The sequence below is a fragment of the Cnephaeus nilssonii genome (genome assembly GCF_951640355.1).
Source record: "Cnephaeus nilssonii genome assembly, chromosome: 5".
Lineage (NCBI taxonomy): Eukaryota > Metazoa > Chordata > Mammalia > Chiroptera > Vespertilionidae > Cnephaeus > Cnephaeus nilssonii.
This window is the reverse complement of record NC_137076.1, coordinates 75,819,704-75,840,227: the sequence shown is the minus strand read 5'-3', so window position 1 is coordinate 75,840,227 and position 20,524 is coordinate 75,819,704. Positions and strand designations below refer to the sequence as shown.

The following is a 20,524-nucleotide window of genomic DNA, read 5'->3' as shown; positions in this document are numbered from 1 at the left end:
CTATATAGATAGATAGATACATAGATAGATATAGATATAGATATAGATATAGACACTTAATTATAAAATATTTAGTTATCTAGTTCAATCATGAATCTATTATAGATGTGAGATGACCAGGGGCTCAGTTCAACCCAAGGGGTATTTAGTATTTTTCAGACAGCTCTAATGGTTTAAAGTTCTATTTAAAGATGAAATTTGACTTTACTATATATAGCTCTCACTCTTTGGACCTATGCCTGCCTTGAAAAGCAGAAAATAAACCATCTTCTACAAAACAGCTCTTCAAAGATCTGAAGATAGGATAGGCATAGGGCCTCTCCAACTGTGTCCTCTGCTCCCACATTACCTGATCTCCAGCTCCCCTTCTCCATCCCTCCCTTTGAGCACTTTAGTTCATCAATGCTGTGCTTAAAATAAGGCACTCAGACTGAACTTCTCCTGGTATGGCCCGAGGCGTACAAAATAGTGAAGAACTATAACTTTCTGTGATCTTGAATGCTGAACATCAATTCAGTTAGGTAAAAGTAGCCACTTGACTGCTGTTATAAGAACATCAATTTCAAGGTTTCTGGCAGAGAGAGGACTTGTTTAATTCATTTTAAAAAAAACACTTTAAGTACATTTACAACAGGCTAACCATTCATGCCTTTTGAAACAGAAATACCAACTGTGTCCTCTGTTCCCACATTACCTGGGATTTATATATATAAATCCTCACCCAAGGATATTTATTGATTTTAGAGAGAGAGGAAAAGAGAGATAGAAACATCGGTCTGAGAGAGAAACATCGATGGCTTCTTCAGGTACGTGCTCTCTTCCTTTTATTAATATTAACTAGCTAATTATGATGCTAACAAGGGAATTAAAAAATGTGAGAGCACTCATTGCAGTCTTGCACTATTTACCCGCTTTAAAGAAGAAGCCTGCAGCTGGTAGGTATGGAAACTTAGGCCCAAACTTTCTAGAAGGTACTTTGGCAAAACATAGTAAAAGCTTTAAAAGTGTGCAGTTCTTTGAACCAGGAATTCCACTTCTAGGAGTTTATCAGGAGTAAAATAAAACCTAGATGTCCATGGAAGTTTAGTTGAAAGGACAAGTCACAGTGGCATTCATTACATTTTTAAATTATAATTAAATAGAAGAATGTTTTGTTTTAGAGCAGTAGTTTAGCTCTGAATTGACTCACACTCAACAAGAACAGCAACAGATAGAGAAACCAGCTGCAGCCTCCAAAGTTTTGTGAGGAGCTGCCAAAGGTGAGAAAGAGTAGGAAACCTGGTGAAAAACCTTGAGTGAGAAGGGGATGTAGACTCTCAGAGAGCTTAGAAAGCTCTTATTATTATTATTCCTTTCCAGAACGGGAAAGCCCCACTTTGAAAGGGAACTATGAAAACAAGTCCTAAATCATACAAAGAAAGATTGCTAGGGACAATGGAAAGCACTGGAAAAAGAAAAGTGGTCACTTTCTCTTAGAAACAAAAAGAAATCTGGGAAAGAGAGATGGACAGAGAAGCTCTCACCAACCATGCTTTGAAATCCAGAGAAGAGGTGACTACTCACAGAGACCATGTTTGAAGTGGCAACAGAGAGAGTTCCCCTGGCCACACCTTTCCACCCCTCCAACACTTGTTCAGGGCACACAACAGTGGAGCAACGCCTACAAGACACTCAAAGGAAGAAAAGTAAAGTTTAAGTATAAAGCCTATAGACAAACATATTGAAACCTGTAAGAAATCAGGAAATATCATGAGCCTTTTCTGAGGAACCTATGAGAATCATGGAACAGCAGTCTCAGTACTACTGAGCGAGTCTGAGGAAATCCAGGTAAAAGGCCACTCCTTGGGCATGAAATGTATTTGACTACAGAAATGAGAGTAAAACCAATACAGAGGTTAGGATGACAGATCAGAATGCAGATGTTGCCGAAACCAGTTTGGCTCAGTGGATAGAGCGTCGGCCTGCGGACTGAAGGGTCCCAGGTTCAATTCCAGTCAAGGGCACGTACCTTGGTTGCGGGCACATCCCCAGTGGGAGGTGTGCAGGAGGCAGCTGGTCGATGTTTCTCTCTCATTGATGTTTCTAACTCTAACCATCTCAATTCCTCTCTGTCAAAAATCAATAAAATATATTTTTTTAAAAAAGAATGCAGATGTTACATTCCTTAATATGGTAGAAATTTCTCATCACTAATAAAAAACTGAAGAAGAGAGAGAGAAGATAGGAATAAGAATAAGCTCACTGACCGGCCAGCATGACTCAGTGGTTGAGCATTGACCTATGAACCTGGAGGTCATGGGTTCAATTCCAGGTCAGGGCACATGCCCAGGTTTCGGGCTCAATCCCCAGTGTGGAGTGTGCAGGAGGCAGCCCAACAATGATTCTCATCAATGATTCTCTCTCATCACTGATGTTTCTCTCTCTCTCCATCTCCCTTCCTCTCTGAAATCAATAAAAACGTATTTTAAAAAAGAATAAGCTCACTGATCACCTCAAATTAATTGATTCAAAGGATAGTATTTAAAGATTCAAAATAAAGTAGAAGCTTAAGCATATTTAATATAAACACTAGGATTGATAATTCTATTGATTGTATGAAGGAGGAGGGGTCAGGGGGAGAGGATGAAATTACAAGATAATTTTATTATTGTTCATAGTAGGTATTTAAAAGATACAGTCCCTAAAGAGAGTGGATCAACAGTATTTTATAAAGGTAACTTCTAGAACAAAAATACAAACCTTCCTAAATATCAGAACCACATTAAGAAAAGGGCAACCACATAATGAAAACACAACATTAAAAAGTACAGAATTGAGACCAAATATATCTGTTATCTCAATAAATATAAATGAGTTTAACTCATCTATTTTATTTATTTGTAATTTTTTTAATCCTCACTTGAGGATATGTTTTTATTACTTTTTTAGAGGGAGGGAGGGAGGGAGGGGGAGAGAGAGAGAGAGAGAGAGAGAGAGAGAGAGAGAGAGAGAGAGAGAAAGAGAGAGAGAGAGAGAGAGAGAGAGAGAGAGAGAGAGAGAGAGATAGATGTGAGAAAGAAACAAATGCATCCCGACCAGGGATAAGAACCTGCCGCCTAGGTATGTGTCCTGACCAGCAATCAAACCCACAGCTTTCTGGTGTATGGAGAATGCTCCAACTAGCTGAGCCACCCAGCTGGGCTAACTCATCTACTTTAAAAATAGTTTTCAAAATAGATTGCAAAGCCCAATCCAACTATAGTCTGTATACATATAAGACAAAATAATTCAGAAAGCTTAATAATGAAAGGATGGGCAAAGAAAAGCATACAAGAAAAATACAAACTTTAAAACTCTTAATATCTGACAACATAGAATTCAGTACAAAGAGCTTTAAGCAAAATAAAGAGAAGTAGTTTTTAATGCTAAAGGCTACAATTTACCATAAAAACAAGATATGAATATATATGCACAAAATAATATAGCAGGAACTTTCATATAATAGAAACTATAGAAATGCAAGGAGATTTAGACAAAGACACACTAATAATAGAAGACTTTGATTTGCCTTGCCCAATTCCAAACAAATCAAGTGGTCAAAATGAAATGAGAATTTAGAAGTCCAAACAATATAATCAATAAGGTAGATGTTACTGATATGTATCAAACATTGTGCCCTGAGAATAGAGAATATACTTTCTTATCAAGTGGTCTGAAATATTTGTACACACAAAAGAATACGTTAGGCCATAAACCGAATCTCATTAAATCATCACAGTAAAAATAATATAGGTAGCATTCTATAATAACAACACAATAAACATTGACATTTATAACATATTTAGAAAACAAACAAAGAGTGCCCTTCTATTTGGATGTGTGTATGGGTATATATTAAATAAATCCATAATCAAATGGAAAATACAAATTCAAAACTGTAGACTTTCTAGTAAACAATAATAATGAGCATATATAAAAGGATATAGGAGTATAGTTAAAGTAGTACTCAAAGAAAAATTCACCGCCTTAAATAAGTATATCAACATAAATAAAAGAAAAATAAATGAAACAAACAGCTGGCTCAAGAAACAAGAAAAAAATTATAAAATAAACCAAAGAAAAAATAAATAAAGATAGATACAAAAATTAATCAGTTAATCTAACAAATTATAGTAGAACTTATAAATAAGCTTATTCTTTTAAAAAATTCAATAAATTAGGTAAGTCGCAAGCTAAGTTAATCATAATAAAGGAAATGCACTAAAATCCAAAATAAGAAATTACAAATGGGAAATAGTCACACAAATATTAGAAAGTAAAAAACAAAACAAAAAAGAATACCTTATACAATTTTATGCAGATAAATTTGAAAACCTATATGAAATATATAATTTCATCAGAAACTAAAGATAGAAAACCAAAATAGACCAATTTGCATAAATTTTTCAAAATAATTTGAATATAATATTATGCATAATATAACATATAGACATAATGCTAATAAGTTACAATAAAACTTTTAAGAAATAATTTTGTCAAAATAATTTGATAAAATTTGTCAAACACCCTTCTCCCTCCCCAAAAAAACCTAAGAAACACCAGGTTCATTGTTTTATAGGGGAATTCAACAACTCTACTAACCTTTAAAGAACAAGTGATTCCAGTGATTTTTTAAAATGCTCCATAGCCTAGAAAAAGAACAAACTCTTTTCAAAAAGAAAATATAAGTACATTGATATCAAAATATAATAAGAATAAAGAAAAATAGGCCAATCTCATTTAAAAATATCAATACAAAACTCCTAAATAAAATTTTAGTAAATAGAATCCAAAAGCACACTGAAAGAAGAATATATTATGACCAGCTGGTCAGTGTGGCTCAGTGGTTGAGCATTGACCCATGAACCAGGAGGTCACAGTTCGATTCCCTGTCAGGGCACATGCCTGGGTTGTGGTCTTGACCTCCAGTAGGGGGCATGCAAGAGGTAGCTGATCAATGATTCTCTTGCATCATTGATGTTTCTATCCCTCTCGCTTCCTCTCTCTGAAAACAATAAAAACATATTTAAAAATAAATAAATAAAAGTTATTTTTAAAAAAGAATATATGACCAAATGGAGTTTATTCTAGGAATGGAAATAAAGTTCAATATTAGAAAATCTAATATAAATCATCATATTATGAACTACTGAACCACTGAGTCAAACCGGTGGGGTCATATTAATAGTTTTAAATAGAAAATCATGGGTAGCTTTATAAATACTGAAAATGCATTTGATATATACTTATTCTTGATTTAAAACATTTAGTAAAATGGGAATTAATGGGTACTTCCTCAAAATGAAAAAAAAATTCTTAGCAGAAAAGCAATAGTTTGCTTAACAGGAAAAAGCTAGAGACTCTAATATTTAGGATATGTTAGACTTAGTAACCAATGCATTATAGGCATGAGAAACAAATTAGTGGTAAAAGAATTGAAGAAAAACATTCTAGATTATTTTCTAGTGTATCCTCTAGAATTCTCTTAAGGTTCCCAGGCCCAAAAGGATTGGAGAGGAATGTTCAAGATAGTATTAGGAGGTGAAGGAAAGAGGAGGAGCAAAAAGAGGAGGAAAAAATGGAAAGAAAGATTTGGTGGTTTGAATACATTTGACACTCCATCCAAAATGTGGAGCCTATTTTTAAAAATATGAAAATATGTTTTTATTGACTTGAGAGAGAGAGAGAGAGAGAGAGAGGAAGGGAGAGAGGAAGGGAGAGGGAGAGATAGAAACATCAATCGATGAGAGAGAAAATATCAACATTGATCAACTGCCTACTGCATGGTCCCAATAAGGATCAAACCCATAACCTAGTATGTGCTCTGAACAGAAATTGAACTGGTGACATCCTGGTGCATAGGTCAATGCTCAACCACTGAGACACATTGGTGGGGTCAAAATATGGAGCCTAATTCTCATGCCCCTGAATGTGTACTGGACTTAGTGACTAATGAATAAGTCAGAAACGATGTTATGTGACCTAGGAATCCGTGTCATGAAAGATTGTAGCTTCTACCTTGCTCTTTCTTGACTCACTTACTCTGAAGGAAGACCCTGCCATATGAGGACACTCAAGCAGCCCTGGGGAGAGGTCCGTCTGTGAGAAACTGAGACCTGTGGCAAATGGCCATGTGAGTGCACCATCTTGGAGGTGGCTCCTCTGGCCCTAAACAAGCCTTCCCACACATGAAGCCCCAGTCAGTGAATGTTCTGAACATTCACTGAGCCAGAACCACCCCGTTGAGCTCCCCCTGCATTCCTAACTTACAGAAATTGTGAGATAATGTTTATTGTTTTGAGTCACTACGTTTTGGAGTAATCTGTTATGCAGCCATATAACTAATACAGAAGGCAAAATAAAGTCATTTTCAGGTTGATAAAAAGTGAGCATGCCACCAGCAGACCTATAGTAAAGAAAATGCAAACAAATTTTTCATGCAGAAGGAAAATGAAACCAGATTGTAAGAGATAGAGAAGGAATGAAAAACAAGTAAAGTGATAAACGTGTGTATAAATCTAATGTTTCATCGGGTTTTAAAATATACCATAAGGATAAGATCTAAATAAGTGGAGAGATACATCAGAATTATGAATTGGAAGATTCAATGCTGTTAAATGTTAGTTCTTCCCACATTGATCTATAGATTCAATACAATCCCAATTAAAATCCCAGCAGCCTATTTTTCTAGAAATTGGCAAACTAATGATAAAATTTGTATCAAAAAGCAATAGCATAAAATAGTCAAAACAATTTTGTAAAAGAACACAGTTGGCCTTGGCCGAATAGCTCAGTTGGTTGGAACCTTGTCCCGATACACCAAGGTTGCAAGTTTGATCCCCGGTCAGGACACATACAAGAATCCAACCAATGAATGCATAAATAAGTGGAACAATAAATCTCTCTTTCTTTCTCTCAAAATCAATTTTTAAAAAAGTATTTTTATTGATTTCATAGAGGAATGGAGAGGGAGAGAAAGATAGAAATTTCAATGATGAGAGAGAATCATCGATCGGCTGCTTCCTGCACGCCCCACACTGGGGATTGAGCCCACAACCTGGGCATGTACCCTGACGGGAATTGAACTGTGACCTCCTGGACCTCCTGGTTCATAGGTCAATCAATGCTCAACCACTGAGTCACACTGGCCGGGCTCAAAACCAATTTTTAAAAATTAAAAATGAAAGAAAGAAAGGGAGGGAGGGAGAAAGAAAGGAAGAAAGGAAGAACACAGTTGGAGGACTCAAACAATCTGATCTTAAGACTTACTATAAAGCTACCGCAGGGTTGGCAAACTATGGTCCATGGACCAAATCTAACCTGGAGGTTGTTTTTGTAAGTCTTAGAAACTAAAAATGCTTTTTTTTTTTTAGTTTTTTAAATGTTTGGAAAAAGAAAGAAAAGTATGCAACAGGAATCATAGGTAACCCATCGTTTCCAAAAACAGTTTACTAACTCCTGAGTTATAGTATTCAAGGCAGTATAGCATTGGTAAGAGGACAAATAGATCAATGGAACAGAATAGAGTCCAGAAATAGGTTCACACATATATGGTCAATTGATTTTTGACAAAAGTACCAAGGCAATTAAATGGAAAAAGAATAGTATTTTTAACAAATTGCACTAGATCAATTAGACAACCATATCCAAAAAAGGAGGAGGAGGAGGAAGAGGAGAGGGGAGGAGAGGGGAGGAGGAGGGGGTGGAAGAGTTGCGGAGGAGGAGGGGAAGGAGGAGGAGAAGGAAGGAAGGAAAGGAAGGAAGGGAGGGAGGGAGGGAGAGAGGGAGGGAGGAAAAAAGGTTAAAAAGCCCAGACGGTGTGGCTCAGGTCACGGTTTGATTCCCAGTCAGGGCACATGCCTGGGTTGCGGGCTTGATTCCAAATGTGGGGCATGCAGGAGGCAGCTGATCAATGATTCTCTCTCATCATTAATGTGTCTATCTCTCTCTCCCTCTCCCTTCCTCTCTGAAATCAATAAATATGCTTTTTTAAAAAGGTAAAAAAGAATCTCAACCTATGTTGGGAGACAATTCTCCATGGGTCTCTCATGCATCTTCACATCTTAAGAGTTAGACATGAAACCAGATTGTAAGAGATAGAGAAGGAATGAAAAACAAGTAAAGTGATAAAAGTGTGTATAAGTCTAATGTTTCATCGGATTTTAAAATATACCACAAGAGTAAGTTCTAAATAAGTGGAGAGATACATCAGAATTGTGAATTGGAAGATTCAACTCCTTTTGTTCCAGATTGTCTTTTCAAGGGTGTTTGTCCATGAAACAGTCTGGAGATAGTGTCTACCTTCAGAGCAAATGGCAATTTTTTTTTTTTTTTTTTACTGTTCAGATAAAAAGATAATGTATTGTTCTGGGGCAAAGGTTGCACAGGTTTGCTTGCAGTCCTTTATAAAAGATTGATGTTCCCTGCGCTTGGAGTTGCTGAGCTGTGGTACAAACCCTCTCTGTGTACCTGTTTGTATTTCACCCACCTGGGTCTTTTGGCCCCTGTGAGACCTGGGGGACATGGGGAACCAATGCAAACATGCGATCACACAGCTTGCTGTGCTGTAATCAAGTTCTGTTTCTGTCTTAGGAGTCCTACGTCTTTTGTCAGCATCCATTGAAATTGTGGCAGGGCAAGTTGTTAACTTGCAAGTAGGGTAAAATCTCATATCCTTTATTGCTCATGACAACCCATACCTTGCATCATATACAAAAATTTACTTGAAATGAATCATAGACCTAAATGAAAAACCTAAAACTTCCAGAAGAAAACAGGAAATCTTTATGTCATTGGGTTAGACAAAGATTTCTTAGATAGGACCAAAAAGCATGACTCATAAAAGAAATTGAATTTCATCAAAATAAAAACTTTGCTCTTCAAATGACACTTAGGATTGTTAGGGCAGTAAGACTATGCTGTATGTTACTCTAATGGTGAATATATGTCCTTATACATTTGTCAAAACTCATAGAATGTACAACATTAAGAGTGAAAACTAATGTTAACTATGAACTTTGGATGATAATGATGTAACAAAATATACCACGCTGGTGGGAGAAGTTGATAGTGGGGGTGGCTATGTGTGTGTAGGGGAGAACATATGGAAACTCTCAATATTTTCCACTCAATTTTTCTGCATAAAATTGCTCTAAAAATAAAGTCTATTTTTTTAAAAAAATGGGCAAGAGATCTGCCCTGGCCAGTGTAGCTTAGTTCGATTCAGTGTCAGGGCACATGCCCAGGCTGCAGGCTCGATCCCTGATGAGGAGTGGGCAGGAGACAGCCAATCAATGTATCGCTTATCAATATTTCTCTCTCTCTCTCCCTCTCCCTTCCTCTCTAAAATCAATTAAAACAATTTTTTAAAAAAGGGCAAGAGAGCCTTAGCCGGTTTGACTCAGTGGATAGAGTGTCAGTCTGCAGACTAAAGGGTCCCAGGTTTGATTCTGGCCAAGAGCACATGCCCCAGTTGTGGACTCGATCCCTCTCAGTAGGGGGCATGCAGGAGGCAGCCAATCAATGATTTTCTCTAATCATTGATGTTTCTATCTCTCTATCTCTCTCCCTTCCTCTCTGAAATCAATAAAAAAAAATTTTAAAAAGGGCAAGAGAGCCCGGCCATGGTGACTCAATGGTTAAGCGTCAACCTATGAACCAGGAGGTCACGGTTCGATTCCTGGTCAGGACACATACAAAAATCAACCAATGAATGCATAATAAGTAGAACAACAAATGGGTCTCTCTCTCTCTTTCTCTCTCACCTTTCCTCTCTATCTCTAATCAATTTTTTAAAAAAGGAATTAAATACTGACACATGTCACAACATGGGTAAACCTTGAAAACATTATATTAGTGAAAGAGCTAGTCATAAAAGACCACATATTGTATGATTCCACTTATGTTAAATGTGCACAATAGGAAATCCAGAGACAAATAGGTTAGTTGTTATGAAAGAGAGCAATTGCTAATGAATATAGAGTTTCTTTTGGGGGGTGATGAAAATGTTCTATATTTAATTTGTGTTGATGGTTGAATAAATCTGTGAATATACTAATTGAATTAAAAACTTTAAATGAGTGAATTTTATGGTTTATGAATTGGATCTCAATAAAAATGTTTAAAAAAAGATAAGGTAGAAAAACTGATTTTTGTCCATGGAAGTAAGTACTCTGAGAAAATCTGAATCATAGAAACAAGTTAGAGACAAAAACTGGTTAGTAACTGGACTTGCCTCAGGGTTCTATAAAAGTAATACAAGCAGCCCTAACTGGTTTGGCTCAGTGGATAGAGCGTCGACCTGCGGACTCAAGGGTCCCAGGTTCAATTCCGGTCAAGGGCATGTACCTTGGTTGCAGGCACATACCCAGTAGGGAGTGTGCAGGAGGCAGCTGATCCGTGTTTCTCTCTCATCAATGTTTCTAACTCTCTATCCCTCTCCCTTCCTCTCTGTAAAAAATCAATAAAATATATATATTCTTAAAAATATATATTTTATTGTTATTTTACAGAGAGGAAGGGAGAGGGATAGAGAGCTAGAAACATCAATGAGAGAGAAACACCGATCAGCTGCCTCCTTCACGCCCCCCACTGGGGATGTGCCCGCAACCAAAGGCACATGCCCTTGACCAGAATCGAACCAGGGACCCTTCAGTCCTCAGGCCAATGCTCTATCCACTGAGCCAAACCAGTTAGGGCAATAAAATATATATATTTTTAAAAGTAATACAAGCATTTGTAAACTACTTCACATTAAAATTTTTTTTTCTGCTTTACATTTTGAAAGCATAAGGTCAATAATTTCATATTATTAAAAACAAAGAATACTGCCCTAGCCAGTTTGGCTCAGTGGATAGAGCTGTCAGCCTGAGGACTGAAGGGACCTGGGTTGGATTCCAGTCAAGGACATGTGCCCAGTAGGGGGCGTGCAGGAGGCATCCAATCAATGATTCTCATCATTGATGTTTCTATCTCTCTCTCCCTCTCCCTTACTCTCTTAAATCAATAAAATACATTTTTTAAAGAATACCCATTTGTGCACTTTTGGGTTCTTATAACCTACATACATGTCTGAGAATGTTTGTATATAGGTACGTATGTATTCATCTATCCCATCGTTATCAAAGATGATGCTAAATAAGCTAGTTGCTGGATGACCCCTTAGCTTTTTCACACCCCTGTGGCTGACATAGCTGTGTAGCTGCAGCTGCTGGTCACAGAGCCCTGGTTCCTATTTGTGGGTCAGCCTTTCCACCTTACAATCGGGTGACAAAGAATTTTGTTCAGCAAACCCTTATCAGCATTAAGTTTGGTCAGTCGCAGGTGGAATTAATTACCTAGGGCCTTGACTCTGAGTATCTGGTGATGGGCCTGGGAATGCGGTTTTAACAAGCCCCTCAGGAGATGTGATCTGCACTCAGGCCCGGCTCTGGGCATCTATTCCTGATTGCTGTGGAGAAGCTGAGTCTGTCTTTGGCTTCACAGCCCTGTCCACCCTCTCCTTGTTCACAGGGTGAGAGCAGCATGCCTCCATATTGTTAACCGTAAATGAGATGTCACTGCATCTGGTGCTGGGTCTGCAGGGACAGTATACTCATAAGACTGCCTGGTATTTCCATTCTGTATGCGGTTTCTGCCTGGGGGGTGGGGGAGGTATGCAGCTGATTTCTCATCAGAAGCAGCAGACAGCACATGGTTGGCTCTGCCCCTGGGCCCTGCTCACAACATAGGACCTTCACTGGAGCCCTTAATCCTGATTCTAGGGCGGCTCTGTACCCTATCCCACATCTTAAAGGGGATGATGGGAAAGCCTATTAGGTCAATAATCTCTCAAGGCTGATGTTGGCTCAGGTGATTTCCCTGTTACTGCACTGGAATGCTTTCAGGGGTGGGAAATTCACCACTAGCTGCGAAGCTCTTCAGTCTCTCAGGAGGTCTGCTATGGGATCCTAGAGCAGACAGCAGTCATGCCAGCTCACCTGCTCATCTCCTCGGGACACATACATTCTGGCTCCTTCCAACATCTTTTGGAAACACAGGTGTCCCTATTTTGGTTAAAATCCTTCAGTGGCTCCCATTCCTCTGAGGATCTAGACCACAGTCTCTCCCATGGCGTGCTGTCCTGGTGGATCTCTGGGGCCTCACCTCCTCCACTGTCCTCCACTCTCGGACCTTGTCACACAGCTCTGGCTGTTCTCTTACCAGGCCAGGCTCTCTCTTGCCGTGGCCTTCTCCTCTTTATGTAGTTAACCCCTGTGCATCTCTCAGCATCCAGCATCATTTCCTTGACCCCCAGGTCTGGATCAGGTTCTTGCTTACTTAATACTCCTAGCACTCTGGACCTCTTCCTTCTTAAAATGTGTTCCCGTTGAAAATTTTCACTTGAACAATTAGGTATTTCACCAATGGCTCCCTCAGTAGATGATAAAGTTCATTAAAGCAGGGCTCTGGGTTTGCTCTCATTGCAAAGAAGGGCCTGGCAGGTCCTTAACTGGATGAATGACTCGCTCAAGGAAGGCGGGTCGCCCACAACCTGGGTGCGGCGTGGCGACCCCTGGGAATCACAGACAGAACCGGAGCAGCTGCACAGAAAAGTCCTCCCTCCGAACTGAGGAAATTCGTCCGCGAGCCGGGCGCCCAGGGAGCCCTCAGGGCAAGGACACAGCACAGTTCTGGCTGGCATCCAGCTGCCGAAGGACAGAAAGCGACGCCTGGTCTCCGCGCCTGGGGGCCTCCGTTTCCCTACCGCTTCCCCAAGGGGTCCGCCGAGAACCGCCCCTGCGCCCCGGAGCCCAGGGCTGCGGAGATCTGAGTTGCCTGGCCGGTCAGGCCGCCGCGCCCGGCGAGGGCGCTCCAGGCCGGTCCTCCGGCGCAGGCGCGCGCCGCCCGGGCCCCTCTAGCCGCCGGGAAGCGGCGCGGTGCGTGTCGGGAAGGCGGCGGGCGGGTCTACCCCTCGCGGCGGAGGGCGCCATGGTGGGTGGTGATGCCGCCGCAGCGGTGGAGGAGCTGGTTTCTGGGGTTCGGCAGGCGACCGACTTCGCCGAGCAGTTCCGCTCCTACTCGGAGAGCGAGAAGCAATGGAAGGCCCGCATGGAATTCATCCTGCGCCACCTGCCCGACTACCGCGACCCGCCTGACGGCGGCGGCCGCCTGGACCAGCTGCTGTCCCTCTCCATGGTCTGGGCCAACCACCTCTTCCTGGGTTGCAGGTGCGGTCCCCTGACGGCTGGACGACCCTGTCCCCTGCCTTCCGACCCGCAGCTCTGGCCCAGGCTGACCCCGCCCCCAACCTCCAACCGCACTGGCCAGGCCTACGTCTGATTCCCACCCTTAGCCCTGGAAAGATATTTATGGCCTCTCTGAGCCTCAGTTTCTTCATTTGGAAAATGAGTTGTGAAGATTGCAATATTGAAGGGTGAAAAGCACTTAGCACACAGGCTGCCATCTAGCAAGAGCTCAATACATGCTGGACTCTAAAATTGCCATTGTTGTTTGTATTGCTAGTATTAGCTCCAACCATCACCTTTGCAGAGTGCATTTCAAGTCCATTAGCTCCTTTCACCCACATGGCAAATGCAGAGACGAAAACTGAGGCCCCCAATTTACTTATGAAGAAGCTGAGAGAGGGGAGGTGACATACCTAGGGCCTTGCAGCTTCTGGCAGGATGTAATCTGTGGCCCTCGCTTTTATCTTCCCCCTCCCCAATCTGCTGGACTCTGAGCCAGAGCCAGCTTTTGCCTCATTGCCTTTCCTCTTATGAAAGTAACAGATGTCTTGCATCCCCCTCTCCCCAGCCATGAAGAAGGTGACAGATCTCGAGGCTCCCATCTCCTTTTATTTTAGCGTTTCCTGAAATTATGTTACGATAAAATGACTCAGCGTACTCCTGGTTGTCTGACTCTTGTCACCTAGCCCTAAGCCACTTGATTTTGCTTTCAGATGTTGGGGGTCATTAGAACAAGATTTGTGGAAGCAAATCTTGCCAGTCACATCCATCTCTTTTCTCTGCCTTCTAAGACACCCCTGGGAAATCCTGGTTAACAGGATCCAAGATTCAGCAAATGTCAGCAAGTTGGATAAATGAACAGATAATTTTATTTTCATTAGACCAACATTCCATGTGTTCAAAAACTACAAAGTTTTTGGCTCTCCTACCATATCCATGAATATGTACTGCCAGATGTACAGTGCCTCTATTTTTTGTAAATGTTTTGCTTGTTTTGTAAATTTGTTTTGAAATACCTGCTCTCTTGGCATTCCTAGAGCCACTTCTGTATTCCCAACGGGAAGAACTGCTAACTAACTTGCTGCTGAACATGTATTGATTTCCCCTGTAGTATCAAATCAGTCCTCGGAGAATTGAGTTTACAGTCCCTTTACCTGCAGTTTCTTGTTAGCCCCATACTGACAAGCAATTTTTCCACGGTTTTTAACCTTACTACTTTTTATTGTGCAGTTACAACAAAGACCTTTTAGATAAGGTGATGGAAATGGCTGATGGGATTGAAGTGGAAGACCTGCCACAATTTACTACCAGAAGTGAGTTAATGAAAAAGGTAAACAGGCTTTCCAAGTGCATTTGAAATGGTATAGAGTTTATAGTGATGTATTGGAATATATACTGTTTTCTGAATAGGGTGAACCTTTACTTCCTAACTGCTTGTGGCAGATTCTCTCCTTGCTTGTTGCTTCTAAGAGGTATTCTGCCCTCCCTAAAATCTTTCACATCAATTTTCTTTTGTAATATACTTTCCTCTCTTGTATGTAGCTGTATTTTGTCATGCCAGGCTATTAGAGATCAGACCACTTCAAGATATTTGGGTTGCAGCTCCCAGGAGAGACTAAGGAAGTTTTGTAATTGACACGCACGTCCCTAACATTACCCACAGACCAGAGCGAAGTGTATGTGTGTGTTGGGGGGAAGGTCTCTCTAAACTGTTATACATTGTAAAGGAGCATCAAAAATGTAGGGAGCGCTCTAACCAGTTTGGCTCAGTGGATAGAGCATCAGCCTGCGGACTGAAGGGTTCCAGGTTCGATTCCGGTCAAGGGCATGTACCTTGGTTTCGGGAACATCCCCAGTAGGGGGTGTGTCGGAGGCAGCTGATCAATGTTTCTAACTCTCTATCCCTCTCTGTAAAAATCAATAAAATATATATATTTTTAAAAATGTAGGGAGCTCTGCCCTGGGATGTCCATTTTTTTATGCTGTCATTGCATACTGTTAGCCTCCAGAGAATAGTTCTCGGGCATGAACCTGGCACCCTAGAAACCAGCTTTGTGGTCAAACTAATCCTTAGCATCTGGCTACCTGGAAGAAGCCTGCAGGGAGCCTATACTTCTGTAACATTTTTGGATTACGTGTGTTTCAATTTCCTTCAATACTTGTTTTTCTTTTTCTAAATATATATTTTTTAATTTTTATTGATTTCAGAGAGAAAGGGGAGAGGGGGGAGAGACAGAGAGAAACATCAGTGATGAGAATCATCATTCGGCTGCCTCCTCCTGCACGCTTCCTACTGGGGATTGAGCCTGCAACCCCGGCATGTGTGCATGACAGACTTGGTGTTGAAGGCTGTCCCCTCCATTGAAGGCCACCTTGAGAGCCCACTGGAAAGAGCCTTCGGGGACTTTTGTCTCTGCCCTGAGGTGTTTGCATGTAATAGAGACTGGCAAACCTTAAGCAACATTGCCAGCCCAGAACAAAAGAAAACCTTGATGTTGAGCCGTGCACCTGAAAACATCTGTTGTAGTTCTGCCCACAATTGACCCCTACCTCTAAAATTAGAGTTTAGTTGAGTCTTAAAGCTAGCTAGCAGGTGGAAAGGAATCGCCTGGCATTGTTGATATCTTAGGACTTAGTGAAGATGACTTAGGGACATAAGCTCTTTAAAGTAAGACTTTAAAAACACTTATGGTCCTGGCTGGTTTGGCTCAGCAGTTAGAGTGTCTGGTCTACTGATGGTACTTGTCAGACAGTTGCAGTGTATAATTTTTCTTTTGAAAGAGGGAGATTAAAACACAAATATATTGAGCGAACAATCATTTATCTAACAATCATCCCTAGGCACCTACTGGCAGCTTTGTGGTTGACCAGCTTTATCCATTAATAAGCAATAATTAACAAATGAGCAGCAGCTTACTCAGAAAGGGTGTCATTACTATGACTGTCAGAATTAATATTTCCAAATGCATTGTCTTGAGAAAGAGGAGTGATTGACTAGGAAGCTGTCATTATTGACTAAAAGAAAGACTTTTTCATCGTAATTACTTGTCCATTTCCCCTGAAAACATTTTTATCCATGAGGGAAAATGGCAGAATGGAAAGTGAAAGAGAAGTTAGAAAAATGAGTGTATCTGCGTTTCAAGAGGTTCTTTTTTTGTGCATTATGTACAGTCTTGGCAAGCTGTAAGGGTAATGGAGCAGCCACTTGGTGGCAGGAGATATGATTCTAAGGTGGCGAGTATGTATTTTAAAAAAAAAGCAACCTGTCAGATTAGTTAAATCAGTTTTGTCTTGCATCACCAAGATAAATGCTCAGTGGAGCTACCTTTTCTCCTTTATCTGCTAAAAGAAGCCAGAAAAGCTCTGCCTGACCCCATAGGCCAGCCTGTTGCCTGGTGCCAAGGATGAGTGGATCACATATCAACACTTTGTGTCAAAGACCAGACTTGCAGCAACCAAAGCCAGTGGCAACTGTTGTGCTGTTGTTGTCTTGGGCTTATCAGAAATCTGAGAGACAATTTAGAGAATAATCTCGTTCCCTTTGAAGTTGGTTTCTTTAGGTGATACTGCATTCTCCTAAAAGGAGAAAGACTTCTTATATTTTTGTTTTTGCTGAGGAATTTTGCTGCTTTTAAATTACTCAAAAAGACTGATGCAATAGGCTTAGCTAGGATATCGGTCATACCTTGAAAACTCTGATTACTAAAAAGACTCTCAGATTGATTCATTCACACTGCTAAATGTTAAGGAAATCCATTCAAATACAAGGTGACAGCCAAAATGATTTCTTCACACCCTGCTTAAAAGTTGTCTAAAGCCATGTTTAAATTTACCAAAGGTGCTAGAGAGTACCCAGAAATAATGTCTGCTTCATTTCGCCATTATTTCAAGACAGTTTCTAATAGTGTGAAATCCAGAAGTACATAACCTTCACATTTCCTAAATATCCTGACTAAATGTGGAATGTTGTGAATTACTACCTGGATCTAGCGGATTTTAAATGTAGAACAATAAGTGTTTGTGTGATTCTGCTTTTAGAGCCTTTCATTGGAAAGCATGCCAGGAAAAAAAGTTATATTTTAAGTATTTCCATTATCACATTAAATTGTGAACATTTACAGATCACAAATGACAAAATAAAATTAGGTTCTGGCTTCCAAATGGATGGTATGGTCAGAGTTCTGAATTTTTTGTGTGTAGTAAAATATTAATAATTTGAGTCTACTTACTATCTGGGTAGTACATAAATATTGCATCACTGCTATAGTTTATGAATCTGATTCACTGGACTACATGACTACATAACCTTTTCCTTTTTTCTCCCCAGCATCAAAGCTAAGACAGAAGATCCATCACATTTTCATTATCAGCTGCAGGCTAGAAAGGAGGAATGTGACTTTGACCACAGAAGCTCTCTTACGACTCCTGATATTACCAACATGTAGGAAAGAGGCAGTTGGAATGAAAGTGGCATTTTAAAAGGTCTCATTCTTCCAGTAGCTATCATTGTAAAAGTATGCATGAATATTTATGTATTTATAAATCATGCCTTTTTATTTTGTTTTTGAATATCAAACTTTTTGTTAAAATGCATATTTTTTTATGTTGATGTAAAAATGGCAGGTAATGGATTTTACACTTTGGGTTTCTCAACAATGTCCCTTTGAGTGTGATTCTGGTCCTTATGGTCCTTTTTTCCCCCCACAAACCAGACCTTTTATTTCCTATTTCTATCTGAAGTTTACACCATCCCATATACTCCACTGTCACACACACTCATCTTTTTTAAAGAGATGAGAGAATCAAACCATAGGCTTTAAGTACCCATCAGCTCATGGGAAGAGGCAGCCTACAAAAGAGCATCTAATCTTATTTTAAAACTGACAAGATTCCAAAGTTTGGTCCAGGTAGCCAGTTGATCTATAGATTCTCTAGAAGGTCTCCCAGCTGCTGAGTAAAGGCCACATTTTTTTTTCTTTTTTTTTTCTGGAGGGAGCCTTACGCTCTTATCTTCTACTAGACTTGAGGAATTGCCAAGCACAAAAGAAATTCTTTATTGCAGTGCTGCTCTGCGCTGAAATTTTGGTATTAATTTCTCCCTTTTAGTTAATGTATCTATTCTTTATCCCTCTCCTGTTCCTCTTTCCTATTTAGTATCCACCATTAAGTATTTATTCCAAGCATAAATACTGAGAGAGGTACATCATTTAGGAGACAGCAGTGTAATAGCCAATCACAGCAGGATTCACTCATCAGGGTGCTTGGTCCTGAGAATAGTAGTAAATAAGACAGTGGATCCTGCTTTAGCATAACCTACTGAAAAACACAGGTACTTGAACAACCAGAAGTGCTAACGAGGAGAGCTGACTGTGGTAGCATGGTGTCTGGTGGCAGAGAAATGGGATGACTCTTGCCATGGCTTAAGGCCAGGCTGCACACCTTGGATGGGCCTCATCTTTGTGTAACTTTTAGCTCATCTCTAGTGACCACTAGAGTGGACCACGTTGGAAGAAACAAGATCTCTGACCTATAACTCTGGACAAGCCACTTCTCTTCCTCAGCCTTATCTGAAAAATGGAGATCATAGAAATTACTACCAGAGCTATGGCAAGGATTAAGATGGAAGGCCAAGCATATGCTTAATGAGCCTTAACCTCTTCTTTTCCTTAAATGTAGCCTAGTCTCTCTCATTCTGATTTGCACAAATTTGTGTGGCTTAAAAAAATCAAATTATAAAGTGGAAAAATCAGAGTGTGGTTATCACTTTTAAAAAATGTTTTTGTTTATTTTGGAGAGGGGAAAGGAGAGAGAGAGAAATATCAATTGGCTGCCTCCTGCACACCCCCTACTGGGGCTCGAGTCCACAACCTGGGCTTGTGCCCTGACTGGTAATCGAACCTGATGACCTCACGGTGCACAGGATGACACTCAGCCAACTGAGCCACACCGGCCAGGGCTGATTATTCACTTTTAAAATGCATTTTCCATGGGTTTTTCATGATGGATTCTTTTTTCTCTATAAGATATAATGTCTCAATAAATTAATAATATCCCATCAGGAATATATCGCATACAGCAAGCTTAAATTGTGTACTGACTGATAAACTTCTCCACCCCATCCCCATCAGTTTATTTTTGAAGACTTCTCTAGGTAAACAAAATCAAATTTTCTAATACCATTTTTTGATGTGTTTTTCATTATTTCTTCAGTTTAAGCAACTTCTTTTTCTTCTCGTCTTTATGACTTCTATGGCTATCTTACCTATACAATTAAATAAGATTTTATAATTTTATCCTCATGTTTTTCTGGTATTGAAGTCCAATTTTTTTTTGCATCACAGCACTCCTGTGGTGTTGGTAAAATGGTCCACTCTTAGCTTCCAAACAGGAGCTCGCACCAGATATATGCTAATAGATATTGGCCTCTTCATATATACTAGAGGCCCAGTGCACGAAATTCATGCACGTGGGGAGGGGGCAAGAGGGTGTCCCTCAGCCTGGCCTGTGCCCTCTTGCGATCCGGGAGCCCTCGGGTAGGGTCCCTAGGCCTGGCCCGTGGTATGAGCCTCTCGGGGCTTTCCTTCCCCTGGCTGCCGCAGTTGGCCTTGCTCCCACCGCTGCCACTGCTTCCCATCTGTGCAGCGCTGCCCCCACTCCCCTGCCACCAGTCGCCTCCCTCTGCAGGCGACCTGCATGGGGTGCAATCCCTTGGCTGGTCTGGGTCTCCCTCTGCGGGCTATTGCTGGCCAGCCCCTCCCACCCGCCCCAGTGTTGCTGGCTGGTGGCCTGGGCCCCCCGACCCCCAACCAATCGCATCACACCTGCCTTGGCTGGCCTGGCGCCAGTGCATGTCATAGCATGGTTGATTTGCATATTATACTTTTATTATTATAGTCTTCCCAAAGATGGGGTGAGGATCAAGTGATATCTTAGGAAGAGACATAGTGTAATATTACATTCAAATAATGACTAAAAGGATCTTTTCTGTTAAAGACATAAATCTCAATACCTTGTGAGAAGCACAAGAACAGTTTAGGGTGCTCAGTTAATAGTGATACCCTTTCATGTTATCCAGAAAATTGCTCTTTGAAACATTCCTTAGAGTCTGTGGCCCACCTGATAAATCCTCTACCTTTGCAGGGGAAAGATTTCCTCTGAACTTTTCCAGGATCCACTTGGATCTGTGGCTTACCTATTCCACAGGCATTGGGAGGAAGGACACTATCACCACCCCTGATGCTTTGCTATCAGTAGTAAATGACCATGAAAATACAGTGTTG

The 20,524-nt window shown here is 40.6% G+C and overlaps 1 protein-coding gene and 1 long non-coding RNA gene across 3 annotated transcripts in view; one reads left to right on the top strand and one right to left on the bottom strand.

The window, feature by feature from the left end:
* Positions 1 to 12,467, bottom strand: part of LOC307099634 — a 67,626-nt gene extending 55,159 nt beyond the window's left edge. Inside the window, exons 1-2 of the long non-coding RNA XR_013813537.1 lie at positions 11,997 to 12,467; positions 4,621 to 4,667 (exon numbers count right to left, since the gene is read on the bottom strand). This is a non-coding gene — a long non-coding RNA (uncharacterized lncRNA). The remainder of the gene's footprint in view (positions 1 to 4,620; positions 4,668 to 11,996) is intronic.
* A 471-nt stretch (positions 12,468 to 12,938) lies between these two features.
* Positions 12,939 to 19,422, top strand: CDKN2AIPNL (CDKN2A interacting protein N-terminal like; the record flags this gene model as incomplete). 2 transcript variants are annotated; one of them, XM_079771418.1, is made up of 3 exons in its annotated part: positions 12,940 to 13,226; positions 14,475 to 14,574; positions 17,572 to 19,422. In XM_079771418.1, the coding sequence occupies exons 1-3, from the start codon at positions 12,988 to 12,990 to the stop codon at positions 17,581 to 17,583; spliced, it is 351 nt and encodes a 116-aa protein (XP_079627544.1). In that variant the 5' UTR covers positions 12,940 to 12,987. The 2 variants fall into 2 exon arrangements, with proteins under 2 accessions (XP_079627543.1, XP_079627544.1); XM_079771417.1 differs by lacking the exon at positions 17,572 to 19,422 and having other exon boundaries at positions 12,939 to 13,226; positions 14,475 to 14,601.
* Between the last annotated feature and the right edge of the window lie 1,102 nt (positions 19,423 to 20,524).